This window comes from Podarcis liolepis (assembly GCF_965112155.1).
Source record: "Podarcis liolepis genome assembly, chromosome: 12".
Classification (NCBI taxonomy): domain Eukaryota; kingdom Metazoa; phylum Chordata; class Lepidosauria; order Squamata; family Lacertidae; genus Podarcis; species Podarcis liolepis.
This window is the reverse complement of record NC_139563.1, coordinates 34,132,584-34,155,333: the sequence shown is the minus strand read 5'-3', so window position 1 is coordinate 34,155,333 and position 22,750 is coordinate 34,132,584. Positions and strand designations below refer to the sequence as shown.

The following is a 22,750-nucleotide window of genomic DNA, read 5'->3' as shown; positions in this document are numbered from 1 at the left end:
TGCCCAGCTTTCTGAGGTAAACTCTTTAAATGTCATGCTAGCTAGTCTCCCAAGAAATGCCCTAAGGATGTTCTCAAGTGCTTAAATAGTGTAAAAAGCTCTCTTTTTTGGGTCTGCCACAAGCAGTTTAAATTGGCATTTATTACTTTTATAGAGCATGTAGCTCAGTCTCCTGTAAAGAGACTAGCTAATAACTGGCTGCTTTCTCACACTAAAAGAAACGAGGAGAAAACAGTTGTGGCACAGAGAAATATGGGGGCACCCCCCCTTAAGCTCTTGACTTTATTTCCCCCTGCCCCCAACACTACTTCCTTCAAATGCCATTTTATAGAAGTAAACAGCTGAGTAGGGAAAATCAAGGCCCAGAAAAAATTGGGAAAAACCATGTTGTGTTATAAGCCAGATTGTGTTTTAAGTCAGTAATGTGTACACTGCCTGAGTTGCTGTGACTTGGGGGTGCCAATTGAGCAGAACTCTGATCTGAAGCTCTTTTTCTCCTCTCCCACATTCACAATGACTGCCTGCTCCTTTTTCTATTTTACAGAAATTATGCAGGTTATTTTCTTAGAGGCACTTCTATGACATATGCCATTTTCATACTAAAGCCATCACCTACAAAACCACAAGGAAGGAAGCCAATCCCTTTTAATTCTCAACCCCGGTCAACTTAAAAAATGTCTAGCACAAAAAAAAATCCCTGCATCTATATACTTCAGAAATATTGCAGGTTTCTTACCTAGAATCATAGAATTGTGGAGTTGGAAGGGACCCTGAGGGTAATCGACCTGTAATACATGATACCTAGTGGTGTCTCTCTAATATATGCAATTTTCATCTAAATTGCTTCACAAAACAATAGAGGGGTATTAAGTGATTAAAATAAATAAATAAATCCCAAACTGGCAAAGGCTGTTCTTGCAGAAGAAACTACTGCTAGTGTCCTTCAGAAATTTGGCTTTGTTCCTTCCCTCAGAGGGGGCTGCCATTTATGAAAGTTTTGCCCAGTTCAGCTAAAAAAGAAGAGAGTTATTGATTACAGTATTATCTAAAAGACAACAACTGCATTTTTAAGGGGCCCAGCAACAACAGCAACAAGCCATTGCATTGTTCTTCTGGAATTTCTTAGGTGTTATGCAATATAACAAACAAACAAACAAACAAACAAACAATTTCAGCTATTTTCATCAAATTCTATCAAAAAGGGGGGAAATGTAGCCATTTTTTATTTCTCCATAATAGTAAATGGGGGATCATAAATGTCTTGTTCTGCCAAACTGAGTTTCGAACCTGAGCTGAATCAGGCAACCTTCAAATGGATCTGAGGTGAATTGATCTGTTTTCCAAAGCACTTAATCAAATCCTGAGGTAAATAATGTAGTTGGTGCATACTCCCAGCTCAAATGGAAGCTGGTGTTTCCAAGTCATAAGACATGTTTCAATATATTGGGATACTGTAGTTGGCAACGTATCTATCACAGTTACTGTATACAGGTAGGCAGAGTTCCTTCTCAACTGTAGCAACCCAAAAAGCATATTCCTGCTGCCTATATTGTTTAATCTGTAATACCCTTTTTAAAATGCTCCCTGGCTTTTAAACCACTTTTTACATATATCTAAAATACTGGTAGTGTTTTTTGGGCACTTTTAGTGCATTTCTAGTTGTTTTGCTGTGTTTTATTGTAAACTATCCTGGTATACATATTATGCAGGGCAGTTAGTATATATAAATCCCTGAAATAATAATAATAAAAAAACATACTGAAATGCCAGTATGTGGAACTAGTTTCTGTTTCATCTATGATTGTATGTTTTAAACACAAACCTATGAAAGATTACATTGTACAGTGTATGTTGCAAAATTTGTCAGATAAAACAAAGAGTGCATTTCTCCCCCTGCTTACTGACCTGCATTCGGATTAAACAAAATGCCCTTGTGCCACCCTTCTTGGCTGTGTTATAAAATACACACCTTTTCTGGCATGGATATGAAATTCTGTGTTAAGTTCTGGAAAACTTAAATGATAAGGCTATCTGTGTTTTGGAATCTTTGAGTGCCCCTTTATAAGAGTATCCCTCTTAAGAGGCTGGAATTATTTGCCTAGTCTAGTGTTTACATTTCCAGACAAAGATGTATTGAAAAATCAAAAATCAGTTCTTTTGGGGGAATAGCATTCTCTGTTTGTTTCCGTAAATTTTGCAAGCAGGCAGTATCCGAGAGAATCAATATAACTGGGCTGCCATTATACTCTCGCTCAGGGGTCAGCAAACTTTTTCAGCAGGGGGCCGGTCCGCTGTCCCTCAGACCTTGGGGGGGGGCAGACTATATTTTTTTAAAAAACCACAAATAACCCAGAGATGCATTTTAAATAAAAGGACACATTCTACTCATGTAAAAACACACTGATTCCTGGACCACCTGTGGGCCGGATTTAGAAAGCATTGGGCCAGATCCGGCCCCCGGGCCATAGTTTACCTACCCATGCTCTACACGCAATATTTACTTTGGATGCTAAAACTGAATTGGCAAATCAGGTCCCTTCTTCTTTCTCTGTGGCAGCAAGAACATGTACCCAGGGTCGTCTTTACTCAGGGGTGCAAGGGGTGTGGGGCACCCGGGTGCTAAATTGGGGGGGGGTGCAAGGCACCCGCCGCTGAAGCCACCTAAGCTCTTAACTATCTTCCTGTTATGAAATAATAAATAATTTTGATCAAGCTAGAAAAACAAAATACATATATACCTAGGTATTACCGGAATGTATACCTACTGTTTCACTAAAGGACTTTTGACTTTGTGCGGTCATTTACCAAAGATGTGCCGCACCAGCAATGGTGGTTGTCATTCTCAACGGTGCCGTGCACATGAAATTAACTAAATTTGGGGGCCCTGGGTGGGTCTTTGCATCCTGGCGGTGCATATACTAAAGACGCCCCTGCACGTACCTATGGGACTTTATAAGCACAGACCCTGTGCAGACATTAAGCAAGTGGGAAATCTAGCACAGGGAAGGAGAGCAAAATCTGCTTCTGTTATTGTAATTCCTCCCTCTGTGCATGGAGAAGAAATTACTTTGAAAGACTGCGCAGGGATAAACAGCCCACACAACATGACTTGCAGTCTTAACCAATGTCTGCTCAGGTGTAAGTCCTGTTGAATTCAATGGGGCTTCCTCCCAGGTAAGTGAGCCTAAACTCAAACAGGCAACTATCCATTCCTCCCCATTGTGAAGTTAATGTGAGGAATTCCTAAGCCATTTCTTTCTGGACTTTGATTACGATTTATGCCTTGTGGTTCTAAAACATTTATTGGTTAGTAAAGCAACTTGTCTTAAATCTGTTAGGAAGAAAGATGTCTGCATCCTGTCATATAAAGGAGATTTCATGGAGTAAGTCAGAGGGATGTCTGGTTGACTTGGATGACGGCAGCCCTGCAAGAAATGATTGGACAGGTATGTTGCTAGCATCCTACCTTCTTAAGCAGAGTTCTGATCGGAAATCTACATTTGCTTGATAAATGCTTGGTTTATTTAATTTAATTTAATTATATTTATTGAATTTATATAGTGCCCTATACCCGGAGGTCTCAGGGTGGTTCAGAGAACAAAATCAAAATATAAAACCACAAAATATATAATCAAAATAAAAACAACATATTGCAGCTGGTATTTTTAGTTAATGTAAGGGAAACTGAAGTATCTTGACAAATGCAGAATATTAGGTAGAAGACAATAAATATAAAGTCGCCGTACTTAACTTCATTTTCTTCTTTTTAACAGATGACAGAGAAAATGAACTGGAGCTGAAGTCTCGTTGGTCTGAGGAATTTAAGCAACGTGTCCCTGGAGCATTTAAGACCAATCCTTTTTGGAATGTACTGTCAGCATCCAATCCTTTTTTAGACGATGTAGCTCAGTCAAACAACAGAGAAAAAAGTGACAAGCGCATATCTATCTTAAAAGAAGATCCCTATTTATTTTTTAGAGATCTAAATAACAGAGACTCTACTGCTTCATCTGGAGACGAATTGAATCTTGATTATCTTTTTCTTCGCAAATCTTCCAGGAGATCGGCAAAATCTCGGAGTGTTTCAGATCTTTTGGATATTGTAGGGACTAAGACATTTGAACTCCCTAGCACGGCACCGTCCAACCATATCCTGCCTCCAAACAGTGAACCTCTTCAGAATGATCGTGAGGCCTATAAGACAGCATGGTTGAATCAAAGGCAGCTGGCCCGATCTTGCCTGGATTTGAATGCAATAAACCAGAGTCCAGGATGGGCCCAAACCCAGTCTGTCGAAACCCATATAGCTTGCAAAGTGAGTCATGAAGGCGGCTCAGTGCAGCTTCCTGACTCGGAGATTGCGGTTCATTTCCCTGAAGGCCACGTAGCCTTTGGAGAATTCCAAGAAGTTGGCTTACAGGCAATCCTTGACTCCCCACCATCGCTCAACCATGAGTTTTCAACCACTGTGAGCCCACTGATTGAACTGACATTAAGTAACCTCAATACCACAGAAGCCATTTTGCTCGAAATGAAAATTGCAGCTGAGGTGAAGAAGGACCCTTTCAGTCAGGTTATGACTGAAATTGTATGTCTCTGTGGTTTCACCAAAGAGGGTCCGTTTGAAAGAATAAACAACTGTTACATCTATAAAGATACTATCCAAGTCAAGCTGACGGACCTAAGTCACTTGATGTACATTGTGGCTGTAGCCCAAACCAATACAATTAATTCACCAGCAAGCGCTTGGGAGTATATACACAGAAAGCTCTCAGTTGGGATTTATGGACCCAAACATATCCACCCTTCTTTCACAGTTGTATTTGCCCTGTTTGGCCACAACTATGTTCCAGAGAAACTTACAGTATGTGACATTAAAAAGGGTGGAAAGAGCATGCCTCCTGTGGTTTTCCAGCTCTGGGGAAAGCATACATTTGCACTTGAGAAGCCACAAGATCTCAATATTTTTGTGGCCTCTTGTGACCCTGATTTTGAAGTGAAGGAAGAGGATCAGAGGAAAGAAATTAAAGAAGGGATACTGAAAGGGGGCGGTGAAGTTATTCACCAACACTTCCCATTTTCTATAATCAACAGAAGGAAAATACATCTATTTGTCTTCCGCGTCCAGGTGAAAGTCCCAAGCAACAACGTGGTGTGCCAGTTTTACATCACAACCCCTGAGCCAGCTCCAAAGCCATTAACTGGGGTGTTCAACAAGCCAAACCGATTAGAAAGACGCAAGGCGGTCAACTCTGCCCCACTGCTGTCGACGCCAACAATTAAATATCCAGTTTTTCAGGACAAAGCTTTACATGTTCCCAGCTATGGTGTAGCTTTGAAGACAGTGTTGCGTCAAAATAAAATTGACTATTTGCTAGAATATTTTAAAGGCGACACAATAGCGCTTCTTGGCGAAGATAAGGTGAAAGCCATCGGACAGGCTAAAGTAAAAGAATGGTACGTGGGCATTCTTAGAAGAAAAGTTGGCCTCGTACACTGCAAAAATGTCAAAGTGATAGCCAAAGACCAAGCTATGGATATTGATGATAGCACAATCACAACCAAAAGCCTTCTTGAGCAAATCGCTTTGCCTTTTAGAAAGCTGACTTATATCTACGCAGCAATCTTATCCACGGTATCAGAGAAAATGAACGATTGGAAAGCTTTAGCTGATGCCCTTGGATTTTCGAACATGTCTTTGGATGCTTTCAGTGATGTACAAGCTGACAAAGAATCAGACAAAGTAGCCTACGTTGTGAAGAAGCTCAAGGAAATCTGCCACGATAACAGAAATACAAGGCGTTTCCTGTACGAGCTGTCTGTTGTAAGTACTGCTTGGATGTGCCCTGTTAGGCCACATTCACACCAAACATTTGACCCCTATTCTCACAGAGCTACTGCACATTTCCCAGAGTTCCCTGGGAGGGAGGATTGACAGTTAAATCACTCTGGAAATTGTAGTTCTGTGAGGAAAATGGGGGTCTCCTAGCAACTCTCACCACCCTTAACAAACGATAGTTCCCAGAATTCTTTGGGGGAAGCCATGACATGCTTTAAATGCATGGTGGGGATGTGGTCTTTGTTTATGTGAGGCCCAAATGAGCAATAATTGACTTAGCTAATTTGTTGGGATTATGGTTATCCTTCTCCACCTCAAGGCCTGTAGGCAGGTGACATGACGGTGATCCAGCAAAGCTACTTTAGTCGGAAAAATGGCTTTGTTAGCTGTGCGAGCTGCAGCTGCAATGGAAACGTTTAAAGCAGTTCTTGGCTCTGTACGTAGTTCTCTCACATGCTCCTTTATAGGTTTGTTGGATCCTGACCAAGATGTCTGAAAAAAGCTGGTTGTGGAAATGTTCACTTAATGTTGAAATTATGTAGAAGCTGTGGGGCAAAAACACACTGTTGATCACTGGGCTCTTTAGTTTTTTTATCAACTTATAAGAGCCTGCCTAGTTCCTTATGAAAGCCTGGAAGTGTGGGAGCCAACAGAGTGTACTCCAGTTGTTGTTCTCCCGTCATCCCTGACTGTAATTCCCGTCATCCCTGACCATTGGCCATGTTGTCTGGCTGGGGCTGATGAGAGTTTGAATCCAGTACACTGGGGAACCCAGCGTGGTGTAGAAGTTAGGGCAGGCATAGGCAAACTCGGCCCTCCAGATGTTTTGAGACTACAGTTCCCATCATCCCTGACCACTGGTCCTGTTAGCTAGGGATGATGGGAGTTGTAGTCCCAAAACAACTGGAGGCCCGAGTTTGCCTATGCCTGAGTTGGAATAGGATCTAGGAAACAGGGGTTCAAGTCTCCACTCAGCCATTAAGCTCACTGGGTGACCTTGGGCCAATCACCAACTTTCAGCCTGTCTCACAGGGTTGTTGTGAGAATAACATGGAGCCATGTATGCTACCTTGAACTCCTTGATATAAATGCAATAATGGTAAACATGATGTTGGCTACCTCTGGTGCAGTCCGCCTCCCATCTCTGGAAAACATAAATGCCAGACAACTTTTCCTTTATCCCTATGGTAGAATTCCTGCCATAACCCTTCAGAATCATAGGTGGAATTATTTGGGGGCCGTTAAGGATAGCTGTGCGACCTGATGATCAGCTGATGGGTGAGACACCTTGCCCCTTTGTAATGAGCCAGACCCCTTCATCCTGTGATCTCACCTCTCAGCAGCACTGGCATTGTGAATGCTTTCTAGCTGGAACTGAAGTTCTTCCTGCATCTCAGCACTTCGCTCAATGTAGAGCAGCATTTCCCAACCCGGTGCTCTCCGGACATTGTTGGGCTCAAGCTCCTCTTCACCCCAACCAGCATAGCCGGTAGTCCAGCTGCACCAAGAAGCCTGAATGCAGAGTGCTGTTCCCCCTGAAAGTTGTTTTGAAGGTGTCTCCCCTTACACTGGTACCTCGGGTTACAGACGCTTCAGGTTAAATACGCTTCAGGTTACAGACTCCACTAACCCAGAAATAGTACCTTGGGGTTAAGAACTTTGCTTCAGGATGAGAACAGAAATCGTGCTCTGGCGGCACGGCGGCAGCGGGAGGCCCCATTAGCTAAAGTGGTGCTTCAGGTTAAGAACAGTTTCAGGTTAAGTACGGACCTCCGGAACAAATTAAGTACTTAACCCGAGGTACCACTGTATCTGGGTTTCCCCTGACTTTCCTCATTGCGCAATTGTAGCTGCAAGCAATCTTCCTCCATAATGAAGATTTCTCCTTAAATTTTCAGTATCAGCCTGATAATTGCATTCAGTTAATGTATTTATTGGTAGAGAAACAAGAATCGTTACTGTAGCACTTTGGTTTGCAAGGAAGTGTACTTAAATGGTTTGTCTGGCAGCGTTGCAATGGCTTTATGGTACTTTCTTCTACTTGAAAAGTGTAATAGCTAGAGGAACTATTCTTTCTCTGTTGACTAAGGGAGCAATCCTATTTTGTTTATTTGTTTGCTTATTAAATTTGTATACATAATATGCAAGAAGCTAGCATAAAGCAAGCCAGATTGAAAACTCTGTTCAAGAGCAGGGCTACTGCTGGCTGAGCCTGACAGAGGGAAAGGAAGCCTTTAGAAAGGGATTTGAGTTATCCCATCCTTTTTGCTGGCTTAAGGGTAAAGGTAAAGGACCCCTGGATGGTTAAGTCCAGTCAAAGGTGACTATGGGGTTGTGGCGCTCATCTCGCTTTCAGGCCAAGGGAGCCAGCGTTTGTCCACAGACAGCTTTCTGGTTCATGTGGCCAGCATGACTAAACCACTTCTGGTGCAATGGAACATCATGACAGAAACTAGAGCGCACGGAAACACTGTTTACCTTCCCGCTGCAGTGGTACCTATTTATCTACTTGCACTGGCGTGCTTTCGAATTGCTACGTTGGCAGGAGCTGGGACAGAGCAATGGGAGCTCACTCCGTTGCAGGGATTCGAACCGATTGGCAAGCCCAAGAGGCTCAGTGGTTTAGACCACAGCACAACCTACACTGGGTTGCCATGTCATGTGACCAAGCGAATAGGCTTAGGACCCAGCTCTGGTCCCGCCCCCCAGAATGCCCCTTCCTTAGGCCCTAGGCTGGCAAAAGATATGTTGGGTTGGGCCCCGGCAGAGACAGGATGAGACATGCCCTTATTTAAATATACACTCTCCCCAGCTCTCACACGCTAAGGTCCTTTCAACAAAACACAACACAACACTGTCAACACACACCCTTAAAAAAAAGCTTGAAAACAAAAAACCACAACAAGCCAGACAGAAACACTGTGACACATAGGTCTGCAGTCTTCACACCCGACTAAAATTCAACAAATAGGGATCCAAACCTAACTTTAGCAGGAGGGAGTTCCACAGATGAGGTGCCACAACTGAGAAGGCCCTTTCCTTGGATCACTGCCTGTGGTGGTATCCCAAGGAGGGCCTTCCCAATAGATCTTAAAGTACAGGCTGGTGGATAATGGGACAGGCGCCCCTACAGGGATCCAAGTCATTCAGGGCACTGTAAGTTATCAACAGGACCTTGAATGGGGCCCAGTACTGTACTGTCAGTCAATGCTGAACCATTTTTACATGGTTCAGAAAAGAAGCATAGCTCCAGCATGGTCAATGGTTCCAGTATTTCATTATTGTGTGTCCCACCCCCTTGTTTTTAGCTGTTCTTATTTTACCTGTAAGCCACCTAGCATTGGGAAATGCTGGTTTTGGACATAAGCCTTTCAAATCTTAGTCCTTTTTCTGTGATGACCTGTTGCTCATTAGCAAGTTGACCAAAATAACAGAAGCCCTTTAGCTTAAAAATAGCAAGCACTGGAAGTCATGGGTTTCGTCATTGTCAGGATATATATACTACCGCTTAAGGACTTCTCACTAGTTCTCTGCAGCTGCAGTTTTAAACATGGACTTGCAGGTAAAAGTTATGTCTCTTGCCTCCAGCTTCTTCCCCAAGGCTATATTTTCAGGCTCATTATACAGGTGTAGTTCTTGGTAAAACTTAAGTACCTTTTTGTTTTCTTTTTTACAATGGCAGCTTTCTGCCAAAGAGCTGCAGCATCTTAAAGGCCTGAGAATATAATTGATGCATATGATTGTACAGTGGTACCTCGGATTATATACACTTCAGGTTACATACGCTTCAGGTTACAGACTCCGCTAACCCAGAAATAGTACCTCAGGTTAAGAACTTTGCTTCAGGATGAGAACAGAAATAGTTCCTGCAGAGCGGCGGCAGCAGGAGACCCCATTAGCTAAAGTGGTGCTTCAGGTTAAGAACAGTTTCAGGTTAAGAACGGACCTCCGGAAGGAATTAAGTACTTAGCCCGAGGTACCACTGTACATAGGATGGAGATGGTGTGGAGATGCTGCGTAGGATCAGGCCAGCATATGATCTGTTATGGTCGGTCTGTGCAGTGCCCACATTCAACCTATGCAGACACACTTTTTGGGTGGCCTTCTTGTGAGGAAAGCAATGTTAAAATGGAGCAGCCTCTATTTCTTCCAAAGATCTTCTATGAATCCAGTGTTTCTGTGTTTCTTCCTGAAATAACCACATTAGCGGATCAAGTTTCCATCTTGGTGTGGGATATGCAGCTGTCCCATTCTGGGATCGAACCTGCAACCTTGGTGTTATCAGCACCCTGCTCTAACCAACTGAGGAAATGGGAGTTACAACCTCTGGAGAGCTAGAGATTCCTACTTAAACCTTGCATAATTGGTTAGTTGTAAGCTGCTGTGATTTTTTTAAAAAATGATAGTACAGTCATACCTTGGTTTTCAAACAACTTAGTTCTTGAATATTTTGGCTCATGAACGCTGCAAACCTGGAAGTGAGTGTTCCGGTTTGCGAACTATTTTTGGAAGCCAAACATCCGACGGGCCTTTCCAACATTTTGGAAGTCAAACAGACTTCCGGAACGGATTCCATTTGACTTCCAAGGTACAACTGTATATAAATATTGTAAATAAAACAACATTTTAAGGGCAAAACAGAAGAGATATTTTCTTGTCTCAGACGGAATGCCATTTGTTTTGTTCAGTTTTGGGCCAGCAGAGCAAAGCGACTGCATTTACATAAACCTGAGCATTTTAAAAGGACGCTCAAGTAAAAAGGGCTGAGAGCAAGAAGTCATCAGTTCCTGGCTTTTCTTCTGTGAAAAATGATTATACAAATGGGCCACAATACCCATATACATTTCTTTTCCTAAGCAGATTTTATCCTCCTGCAGCCTAGTTTTAAAGTAATTGCTCAGGAGAGAACTTTCAGTAATTTCAGCTGGTCTTTTCCCTGGCTAATGACTATAGGCAGGACTGTCCTCAATATCTGTAATCAGGAATAATGAGTAAACTCTATTATTGATTATGTGATCCTAAGACTGACATTTATATAAAACCATACTCTTCTTTCTGGGAACAGTATGCCATTTTTGGCAGTATAGAGATAAATCTGGAAAAAACAACCGTAATTAGTTCAGATTTCCTTTTAAATCTGGCTCCTAGACTAATTTTTCTAGGGAAAGAGAATTGATACAGATTCACCAGGGGTTAGTAAAATTGGTAACAATTATTCCAGTGTATCTATTGTTTTGCTGTCAGATGCAAGATTCACAAAGCCCTACTCAACTTGGAGCCAAAAGTACCTTGAAGACCACCAGATTTCTTATACAGTGGTACCTTGGGTTACATACGCTTCAGGTTACATACGCTTCAGGTTACAGACTCCGCTAACCCAGAAATAGTACCTCAGGTTAAGAACTTTGCTTCAGGATGAGAACAGAAATCGTGCTCCGGAGGCATGGCAGCAGCAGGAGGCCCCATTAGCTAAAGTGGTGCTTCAGGTTGAGAACAGTTTCAGGTTAAGTACGGACCTCCGGAATGAATTAAGTACTTAACCTGAGGTACCACTGTACTCTGCTTTGATCACTGAAGCCTTCAGATGGGGCACATTTTGTGCCCCCGCCCCTTAGATTTAACAGCCCTTTACCAGGGACCAAGACTTCTGTGTGGGCAGACCCTGCTCTGTGGAACTCCTTGCCCCATGATCTTTGTTCGACAGGAGTCACCCCTGCTTTCTTTCAAACATCTTTTAAAAACTGTTCAATCAGGTCTTCAGAATCTTTTTTTTTTTAAACCAACTAATTTTTTATGATATGTTCTTTTCGCTTTGGCTATTTGGGCGTATTTTGTTTTTAATCTCACTCCTTGCCTTGTTATAATTTCTACAGGAGTGTGGCTTATAAATATTTAAATAACTATATGTATGTGACTAAGTAAAACATACTGTAAAGGAGGATCCGTTGAAATCAATGGACTTAAGACTGCATTCAAGTAGCATTTCATTCAGTTTTCATGATGATCCCTTACCTAATCATTTCCACATTTTATGTGATCTTTCTCCACATGTAAAAAAGCCACTTCTGGAACACTAGTGGAATATTTAGCATAAGTTTAAGTGCTCATTTCCGTATTGCTTCAAACAGTTGCACAAGCTGGCTGTACTTAATTGTTATTCATGGTTGCTTGAGAACATAATCATTGAACTTGTGGTTGCAGGCCCTGCTGAAGCTGGATTGCCAAGGACTACTTGCACGCATCACGCAAGACACAGTCATTTTTACGTCTGCTGTGAAGCTTGGGAAAGGCTGGAGAGAGCTGGCAGAAAAATTAGCACGACTCACAAAGCAACAAATCGAAGCTTATGAAACTCCCCACCGGGGCACGAATGGAGATGTCCCTCCCGAGGTGAAACTTCTCTCACTTTCTTTCACTGTGCTCTTTTGCCACCAAAGCTTTTTAGGCTGAAGACAGACCATTGTTTTTATAAGTGACGTATAAAATGGCATTGCTTGCCATGGGATGTATGTGCACAAATTCCTTTTGTGCCACCATTGCTTCTAGTCAAACAGGTTGCATAGGTTTTCTGAGCACAATTCAAAGTGTTGGTGCTGACCTTTAAAGCCCTAAATGGCTTCGGCCCAGTATAATCGAAGGAGCGTCTCCAACCCCTTTGTTCACCTCGGATACTGAGGTTCAGCTCCGAGGACCTTCTAGTGGTTCCCTGACTGCGAGAAGTGAAGTTACAGGGAACCAGGTAGAGGGCCTTCTTGGTAGTGGCACCCGCCCTGTGGAACGCCCTCCCATCAGATGTCAAGGAGATAAGTAACCATACAACCTTTAGAAGACATCTAAAGGCAGCCCTGCTCAGGGAAGTTTCTAATGTTTGATGTTTTATCATATTTTTAATATTAATATTGTAATATTTTATTATAATGTTATAATATGTTGGGGGAACCCATCTGGAGGGGGGGTATAAATAATAAATTATTATTACTATTATTATTTCTTAAATGATATAATACCCATCAAACATGGTGAAAACAGAATTGGTATATACACTCTTGAAACTGTCTCTCTCCAGTCCTAAACATCATTCTCTCTCTCTCTCTCTGTCTTACTGTTATGTGTCCAAACTTTCAACTCTAATAATTCTTGTCTGTGTTATAATAGCATGACACAAAAATTGCTCAAAGCCATTTCTTAAAGCCCACCCAAAGAGACGAGGCTCATCAAGTTGATGGAGACCAAATATTGAATTAAACATTTAAATGGCTGCTCTAGAAAATTTAAATGGAGACATCCTGAGGGTGTAAGTGTATAAAGATTCATTCTGCAATGCAAAGTACCTAAGCCTGCAGTCCTGTGCATATTTTATTTAGGATATATTATTTAGGATTATATTTTTTTTAGATAAGGTACACTGAGCTCTGCTGAGTTCTGAGTAAACGTGTTTTGGATTCTTCTGCATCTGTCAATGAAGCTATATAAAAATTTCCATTAACATTGGCCTTTATCAGCAGATGATTTTGGCTTGGTATCCCAATCAAATGTTGGGATGAAAATGTGTAGATATTGTTGGAGGACAATGACAGCTAAACTAACAAGTCACATGAATGTACAGCGGTACCTCGGGTTACAAGTGCTTCAGGTTACAGACTCCGCTAACCCAGAAATAGTACCTTGGGTTAAGAACGGCGGCGGCGTGGCGGCAGCAGGAGGCCCCATTAGCTTAAGTGGTGCCTCAAGTTAAGAACAGTTTCAGGTTAAGAATGAACCTCCAAACGAATTAAGTTCTTAACCCGAGGCACCACTGTATAATGCAGTGAATAATCCAAACAGGAAGCAATGCAAAACTTTGAGCATTTCAGTATACTTTGGCTTTCAAATTTTTGTCTGTATGTTGCTCAGCATACCTACTACAACCCACTAGTTCCCATAATAGAAAAGAGGTCAGAATATTATTCACCGTGTTTTTTGAATCTATTTCTTTTGGCTTGCATTTAATTTTGATTGTTGTCCACTTTGGCTTGTTCCTTCAGTTACCAGATTTTTCATGTAGTTCTCTGATATGCGACTTGGACTTGCACATAAATAAGACAAAATAATAAATCCTATAAGCAAAGATAATCTAGGTGAAATCTTGCATAAAGTACTGTTTGTCAAAAAGGTACTTGATTTTGCAGTGGTCGTATCCTCCTCTCTCTTTTTCTTATGGTTATGTTTTTATTTGGAATCATTCATCACAAGCAGCCTTAGAAATCTCATATCAGCTGCCACAGTGATATTAAGCTGTCAAGTTAGAAGTTAAATGAAATATTCACAACAACCAAATAGCTGCCTCTTTGTCTGTCAGCATGCAGCGTGCAGGAATTTGATAACTCTGTGCGCAGTGTTTTCATTTTTCCTGTGTTTATTTATAGCTTGGTCTTTCCCAAAGGAGGGTCAGGTTCTGTAATAGCACTTCTTTCCTTATTCAGTTCTTACAGCAGCCTTGTGTGGCAGATCCCACTTTGCAGACGAGATACTCACTCTGACATTTTTTAATTTTTGTATTAGTTTCACCTGTAGGCTGCTTTCCCACATAAATGTGGCCAAAGCGGCTCGCAGTGCTGCAAAAAAAATAAAATAAAATGCATATTATTACAATAATAGTTTAATGTGCATTGATTTCAAAACATACATAGTATGATAATCCAGCACACAGTGCTTTAAAAGAGTCTCATCCTCCATGAATACTGTCTTCTAACTTCACTGATGGAGGCCTTATAGCCCTGAATAGCAGTTGCAGGGAATCACAAGTGAACAGAGTGCTGTTTCTCTTGGGTCCTCCTTGAAGGCTTCCCAGAGGCATAGCCACTGTGAGAATGAGATGCTGGACTAGATAGAATGTTGGCCTGATCTAGCAACACTATTCATTTGTTCCTAGATAATTCATTTTTATATTACTATTAATGAATGAATTAAATTTGTATACTCACCCCCCTTCATCTGTAGAACTCAGGGCAGTTCACAACATAAATCTGCTTCACAGCAGATGATGATTCCACCTAGCTCGGGCTTCTTCTGCAGCCAATCAGGGCTGGGTGGAGTGTCCACCAATCAGGAAGGAGTGGACAGTTAAATGGTCCAGTTGAGCTTAGCTTGGTCATGGCTAGAGATTAGCTGGGCATTGGAGCGGTTTGCTAGGCACGGCAGCCCCAATTATTTCCCTGAGGGCAAGGATAAAATTCTAAAATGGGCCTGAAAGTGTTTTCTTGGTTTAGGTAGGAGAACAAAAAGCCATTCTGGGAGGAATCAGCTTAATTAGAAACCGGTTTAAAGTCCAATTTTAAATAAAGTTCTTAATTACTTCTGTAAAAGGTTTTTGGCTTATCAGCTTAACCATCAAGCTTAAACCCTCATCATGTGTGTTTAAATTAAATTCCAGTTTTGTTTCCAGCATGGCTCATCCTTACTTTGATCCTCTGGGTGAGGGAGAAGTGGTCACAGGTTTTCCTTTCACATTATTAAGCGTCCTTGCTCCTGGATATTAGCAGTTGCTACCACATACAGAGAATCTCAGACCTCAACAGGTTGTTTTAAAGCACCCCAAACTCTGTCACGTTCCCTATCTTTATTGAGGAAGTTTACCACAACCATGCCTTCCAACACTCCAATGTCTTTACGGTTCCTGCTTGCTGGTTACACCTGGAGTAGCCAAACTGTTGCTGTTGGACTCCATCTCCCATCATCCCCAGCTAGCAGGTATCATAGTTAGTGCTGATGGGACCTGTAGTCCACCTGAGGGCACAGTGCTGGTTACTGCTGTGCTGCACAGCAGTACATAACATTGGCCAGGTTTGAGGCATAGCTGGGCAAATTTCCCTTCTGCCTTGGTAAGCCCCATAAGCTTAGCAGGCAGCACTGGGACAGCAGGAGTTTCTTTTGGACAGGTTTCTCATGCAAGCAAATCTGATCTTGAGCATCGTTCATGTAGTAAGCAGAAAAATACAAATTCAGGTTCTTCATTCAGGTTTTCCAAACATCGCTAGCTGTGATCACTAGCTCACAAGCATTCTGAGACTTTAAAAATAGCACTTGCTTATTCAGTCAATCTATATGAGCGGACACTCCTATTACACGACTTCTTGCCATTCTGCATCTCCTAATTGCTGTTAAGTAAAACAGTGGTAAGAATGAATTGCACTCCACCCTGTCTCAAATTCTTGACTTTCACGGGCCAGGCTGAGTTTGCAGAACTGACATCTAGGAAGTCCCCTTTGTCTCTCTTTAATTTGCAAATCGAGCTTAATTGAGAACATTTGATCCCAAAGCTGCAGGTTCAAGGTTATTTTCACAGTATCTATCTGCATTTTGAGAGCTTGACAGTAAGACTGGCGTTCTGGCTTCTTTACTGTCAGTGCTAAACTTACTCTCCATCTGTGGTTTTCAGATTTACTTTAAGGTGGTATGTTTTTAAAATAGAAGTTTCTGATGGAGCATCATTTTAAAAAATGACTTCCATAATTATCCATTGTTTTCTGCTGTTCTGATTTGCCAGTGTTTATGTTTGAAATTTTTAAACATAAATGACCCCCTCCAAGAATAATACAGCTTTCTGTTTGCCTTTTTGCTATCTTCTGTGCTGATTTTGTTTTGTTTTTTACTTTGCTGTTGCATCTTCCAGTAGACACCTACAAAACGGGAATAAAATTAATTTCCACTAGGAATTCCTAAAAGTTTTGTCTGTGCAAGGCTGCCGTGACCCAGTGCTCATTATGAATAACTGCTAATTCCTAAAATTGTTCTTCCCTATTATCAAAGATAATTTCTGGGTTGCCGGAACTTGTGATGTCCTATGTTTTTAGTGTTGCTAAAAAGTAGTTGCAAGCCCCCTCAACTGGTTCCTGTACTTTACGTGAGATACATGTTGAGAAGTTTAAAGTACTCCTTTGCATGAGTCAGAATGTTGATCTTTTTAGCCCAGTAATGTCACTGCCTCCCAAGTTCTTCCTTGATGAGATCTTATCTAGAGATACTTGTGGGTGAACTTGGGACCTTATTATCGCTCTCCTTCCCAGTTCAGCTTCTTTTAAATTTTCCACAAGGAGTGATGACCTACTTTGGGAAACTGCACTAGAATTTGAGCTGCTCGAGTAAAATGTTAAGATTCATTGATCAATGACCATATTTGGAGTTTAGAAAATTAGCTGCTCAGCGATCCAGGTCCAACTCAGGGGGATTTCATGATCGATTCCATTTCATTAATTTCATTATTGAGTACAATTTAATTTAAAGCATTTTTATCCCTCTTTTTCCATTAAAATGTTCAAGACAGCTTACAATTTTTTTAAAAAAAGCAGAACAGTTAACGAGACCCACAAAAAAACCACACCAGATCAAATATACCATATTTTTTGCTCTATAAGACTCACTCCCTCCCCCAAAAAAGTAAGGGGAAATGTGTGTGCGTCTTATGGAGCAAATGCAGGCTGCACATCTATCCCAGAAGCCAGAACAGCAAGAGGGAATGCTGCTTTCACTGCGCAGCGATCCCTCTTGCTGTTCTGGCTTCTGAGATTCAGAATATTTTTTTCCTTGTTTTCCTCCTCCCAAAACTAGGTGTGTCTTGTGGTCTGGTGCATCTTATAGAGCGAAAAATACAGTAAATGCTTTACACAGCATTCAAAATTTGTCTGGTGCCAGACATATTCTGCACCTGGCTACCAGCAACTTGCAACCAAGTGAAGATGCCTGGGCGCCTGATTTCTCCACCACCTGGAGGCGCATGCCTGGGGATCCTTGGGTCTTGACTGTTTTCACACACCAACAGCAAAGCCTGTAGAATTCTATCCATGATATTTCATCTGCATGATCTGAACAAATTTCAGGAACCAGAAAGTTGTATTGCAAAATACAACTTTCGAGCTGTCCAGCCTCCAAATGGCAACTAGGAATTCTGCTTTGGTGATTGTAACCTTGGTTTAAGGAGCCATTTGGTGCCTAGCTTATATATCTGAATTTATAACACTGCCTTTACATTAATCGACTTAGAATATAATGGCAAGCAGCTTAAATTATAAAAGAGGAGCCTAAAAAACAAACAAACAGGCCACAAATTTAATAACTTCATAATATATGACGTTCACACAAAAAGTTTTTCAAGACAGAAGCAAGGATAAAACAGCCTCCTAGCCATAAAGCTCCTAATCTGAGGCAAAAGGCTACCAGAGAGAGGAAGAAACTAATTTTGTGATGTGTAAAAGCAAAATGATAACGAGAGAGTGGCGAATGGGATGTGGGGACTAGGTTCATCAGCAGAATCTTTTGGAGGGGATCTCAACTTAGAACAGAAATCCAACTAACCATAAATGTTATCTCCAGATATTCAGCTGCTTTCTGAATGCCCCTCAGACCCAAACGGTCCTTATAAAAAGAGGAAGAAAGAATTGTCTTGGGGCTGATGATTTCATTAGGGATTTAATGACTGGTAAAAATGAATCCATTAATTCCTTTTAACATGCTGGGTGGGGTGGGGTGGAGATACTTTTTTAAAAAAAGTTACCTACTTAATGATATGAGGACATGTTTGTTTAGAGTTGACTATATGTTTAGAGTGGTACCTCAGGTTACATACGCTTCAGATTACATATGCTTCAGGTTACAGACTCCGCTAACACAGAAATAGTGCTTCAGGTTAAGAACTTTGCTTCAGGATGAGAACAGAAATTGTGCTCCGGTAGCATGGCAGCAGCAGGAGGCTCCATTAGCTAAAGTGGTCCTTCAGGTTAAGAACAGTTTCAGGTTAAGAACGGACCTCCGGAACGAATTAAGTATTTAACCAGAGGTACCACTGTATGATAATAAGTATGGGGTATGAATGAGAATAGTTAACTGGGGTATGGCTAAGTTATTACTGTTTAAAGCTGGTGACTTTAATGTTATTGTTCCTGCCTATGGATTTTAAAGGGTTATGTATTTTACCATGAATCTGTATTTCAAAATATAGTAAGCCACTTTGCTTTTTGTGGAATGCCCTCCCCAGGGAGGTATGTTGGGCGCCTCCATGATATATTTTTAAGTGCCAGGCAACAAGATGTAAATGATAATAATTGATCCCTGGTATGTTTTCAACTTCAGATGATGTGGAAACCGGCGTATGATTTCCTGTACACCTGGGGAGCTCACTATGGAGACAGTTACAGAGATATGTTGCAAGACCTGCAGTCTGCACTGGACAAAATGAAGAATCCTGTGACCAAACAGTGGCGAGAATTAACCGGAGCTCTGATTCTAGTCAACTGCATGGAGGTTCTCCAGGCAAGTGCTTTCTCTAAGATGGATGAAGACTAGAAGTCATCTAATTTAGAAAGGCGCCGTGGAAATTATCTTCCTGAAACACAAAGCAGTTAAATGAGAGCATTTGCATCAAGAACCGTTTAGCTCCTCTGCCTGTGAAAATTATGCCTATTGCTTCTGGCTTTTATGGGCTTAAGCTTTTTTAAATGAAAAGATCAAGTCATTTATTTTTCAAGCAGGCAGGACCAGTTTCCCCTTGCTTTCCTTCATACCCGTGTCCCTACAACGACATGTCTCGAAAGGTAGTCGTGTACAGCAGTCGGAAGCTGAACAGCCTTGCAGTGGGCTACACATTTTGGGGGGAAGTTTAGCACAGGAGGAATTTGAGCTGGGCAGCATAGTTACATTACTTATTCAGAGCGTTTTACCTAGAAATTGCTTCATATGCCTGCTATTGTCATTCCTGAGAGAACCAGTTAGGGAAACTTTGTGCACTCCTGTGAATACATGGTTGCTCTGAGGTAATTGGGAAAGCTGTTTCATCACATGTAGAAGGTAAATATATCCTCGATTACTTTACTACAGTTGCACCTCGGCTTACGTTACCCTTGAGTAATGTAAACTTTGAGTTGCGAAAGTGGCAAACCCGGAAGTGTTTTGCCACACGCACATGCGCAGAAGCGCTCTACCGCACCGTGTGCATGCGCAGAAGCAGTCTGCCGCCACTCGCACACATGTGCAGAAGCAGTTCCTCTGGTTATGGAAACCTCGGGATCCAACCAGAGCTCTGGAACGGACCCCATCCGCAACCAGAGATACTACTGTATTCATTGGGTGTTTGGATTCTAGTGGAAAAGGACTGTCTGAAGGTCTCTCTGCCAGGTATCTGTATTATTGACCCATGTTTCTTCATGAAAAAGTGGTCTGTCCCCTTTGTGGATGTCTTGTGGTATTCATTTCCCCCAGTGCACCAGCCTTATCTCTCATCCCCAGGTAATGGGAACCCCACCTCCATCTTGCTGTGACCTTGCCTTCTTATTTGGCTCTAAAGCAGATCCAGAATAGACATTCTGTGACAGTGGTGACATATTCGTAGGGTCAGTTCTTTGCTCATTTCTCCACTCCTCAGGGCAAATGAAATGTAATGATTGTTATGGAAACTTCCCACTGGCATAGGAACCACAAAGCAATCTGCTCTGCTGCTGTCATAGTTTCCGAACTTGTATCCATAACATGGTGGTTCCAACATCCACTTCTGACTATCAGGCTCTGCTTGATACCCTTTACATCATGATGACAAATGAAACTGTTTTTAAGGATTAAAAAAAAAAGTTGTCTGCATCCACCCAGGTACGTCCAAAGATAGATATTATTGTTGCACCATTGCATGTGTCAAAAGTTTAATGTACAGATACAATTTATTCACATTTTTTTAACCTGCTGTGTTTTATTTGTGTGGGCTCTTAAGTTGGGCAGTCCTAGCTTACAAGGGCCAATGGCAGCTGTTGAATCTCTGACTGCCCTGTTAGCCACTACCTCTTCTGTTTTTTTGTTTTTTTAATTCAAGAGGTACACAGCAGGGCATTATGGACCAAATGTATTTGCCATTATTATTGGTTTGTGTGTTCTTTCATAAAAAAAACCTGTTCCACTTTTTATTTCACTGTAGTAAGAGTATTTTTTTGGGGGGGGTATGCATTGAGAACATGTGTGGATAAGAAGGCCACAGGCAGTCATTAGTTTCTCACTACCTGTGGATGTCTATAAAAAGAGACTTGAGAAAAACAAATAGGCTCTAAACCTCAGGGCCATTTGTGCCTTGACAATCTTACCACGATCTCAGCAAAAATCTTAGTAGTGTGAATTAATGTTGCAAGAAATGTGGCAGTTAATCACACCTAATAGTTCTAATATGTCACACCCAAAACTGCAAAGAGAGAAAAATTAAGAGTTCATTTTATTTAGTGGGGGGCTCTCTGCATAGGCCCTGTTCAGACATAGCAATCTCAGACCATTACACCGTGGTTTATCAGCCAATGAAAAGCCTGTGCCTGTGTGGTTGCTCTTTGAACCTCCGCTCCCCTCATGGCCCTGGCTTTGTAGCTTAAGATCACGGCTTCTTTGAACCACAGTTTCCTATTACATCTGGTCTCGGAATTGCTGATTTAATCTCTGCTTGTCATGGTTATCAAATCACAGTTTCCTGGTGCAGATGTATCTGGAAACTATGGTTTAGATCAGCCAAGCATGAAGAGAAGGATAGGGAGGGAGTGTACAGGTTAATGGCTCATTCTCATACTGGTGAGCCATGGTTTGTGGGACCAAGATTGCTGGTTGAAGCTTGCCCATAAAAGTCAACAATTCAATCACTAAGACTGTTACTCTATGGTAAGGTTATAGGACATGATTATATGCTCAGTTACTGAAATCCAGTGTCTTGTGTTCGTGAAGTTCCCTGAATCTAGGGAGCTGGATTCCTTGACAGTTAAACAGATGTAGCTTTGTATTGGGGCATTGTGATTGGACTCCCTCACACATTAACAGATTCCTTTGTGGAGGGTTCCACCTCCATTTAGGATGCAGGCATAAGCAGCCGACATAGGAACATGGTACTCTGTGAAGTGGCCGCAAGTGATACTTTCTTATATGATATTGGAAATAGTCCTGTCAATGCCCGAAGAAAAGACTATGGCTTGACAAAATCTTAACAGAGGTTACTGTTCCAGAACCTACTTCAGCAAACATGTTGAAGAACAGGAGGAGGAGTTTGGTACCTAATGAAGTAAAATAGGATGAAGGGTATTCTCACCTCCTGTCTGCATTTACTATGCATTTCCATGTATGTGTACTCAGAATTGAGTCCTGCTGTTCCCAGAGGTAGGATTGCACAAGACTGTCGCCTTCCTTTGGATAGGGGTTGGGGAGTTACCATCATTCTTAAAGGGACTGGGTTTCATTTGGTCTTCCTGCTTTTTTATATGAGCATTGCTAAATTTTATTTTGCTTGGCCAAAAATACAAAGGCCTGATGTGAAGAATTCTAATGGTCTTTGTATAACAGATGAGGAAAATTGCCAACATTTTGATTTTATGGAAGGGATTCCAGATATAGCTTCAGGTTTTTGACTACAAGGGCACCTTAAGCAAGGAAACGAGGGGCTGAGCCAATCCTCTACGAAGGCAGCTCGTATTCTGTTTATTTTCAAAGTGCAGTTTTTGGAACTGATGTTGTAATGTTATTTTCTGATATATTGGTTTAATACTTTATTAAAAAATATATATAAGTTTTGTGTATTTTGATTAAACTGACTGTTTTAATTCTGATTTGGGACATGCCACATCTGTCACAAGTGCAAAATCTCCACCACTGGACCTGCCATTGTATTATTGTTTTTATTTATTAAATTTGTATACCGACCTTCATCCGAAGATGAACCAGGGTGATTCACAGCGGAAAAGTACAAAAGGAGAATACAAAACACAAAACAAAACAAAAACCAATAGCAAGAAAATGTAATAGCAAGAGGGAAAACATCCAACCTGTATTAGATAAATAGCATTATTCTAAGCAGAGAGGATTTAGATTTTCAAAGTTGTGTATGTGTATTTTAAATAGTGGCTGGCGGGCCACTTAACCAATTCTATACTA

General features: G+C 41.5%; 1 protein-coding gene across 1 annotated transcript in view; it reads left to right on the top strand.

The window, feature by feature from the left end:
• The window catches only part of MACC1 (MET transcriptional regulator MACC1), a 29,468-nt gene extending 7,043 nt beyond the window's left edge, over positions 1–22,425 (top strand). Inside the window, exons 2-5 of the mRNA XM_083467996.1 lie at positions 3,339–3,446; positions 3,774–5,824; positions 12,041–12,229; positions 18,944–22,425. Coding sequence (XP_083324122.1) covers positions 3,347–3,446; positions 3,774–5,824; positions 12,041–12,229; positions 18,944–19,156 — 2,553 coding nt within the window. The 5' untranslated portion in view covers positions 3,339–3,346 and the 3' untranslated portion in view covers positions 19,157–22,425. The remainder of the gene's footprint in view (positions 1–3,338; positions 3,447–3,773; positions 5,825–12,040; positions 12,230–18,943) is intronic.
• The last annotated feature ends 325 nt before the right edge of the window (positions 22,426–22,750 follow it).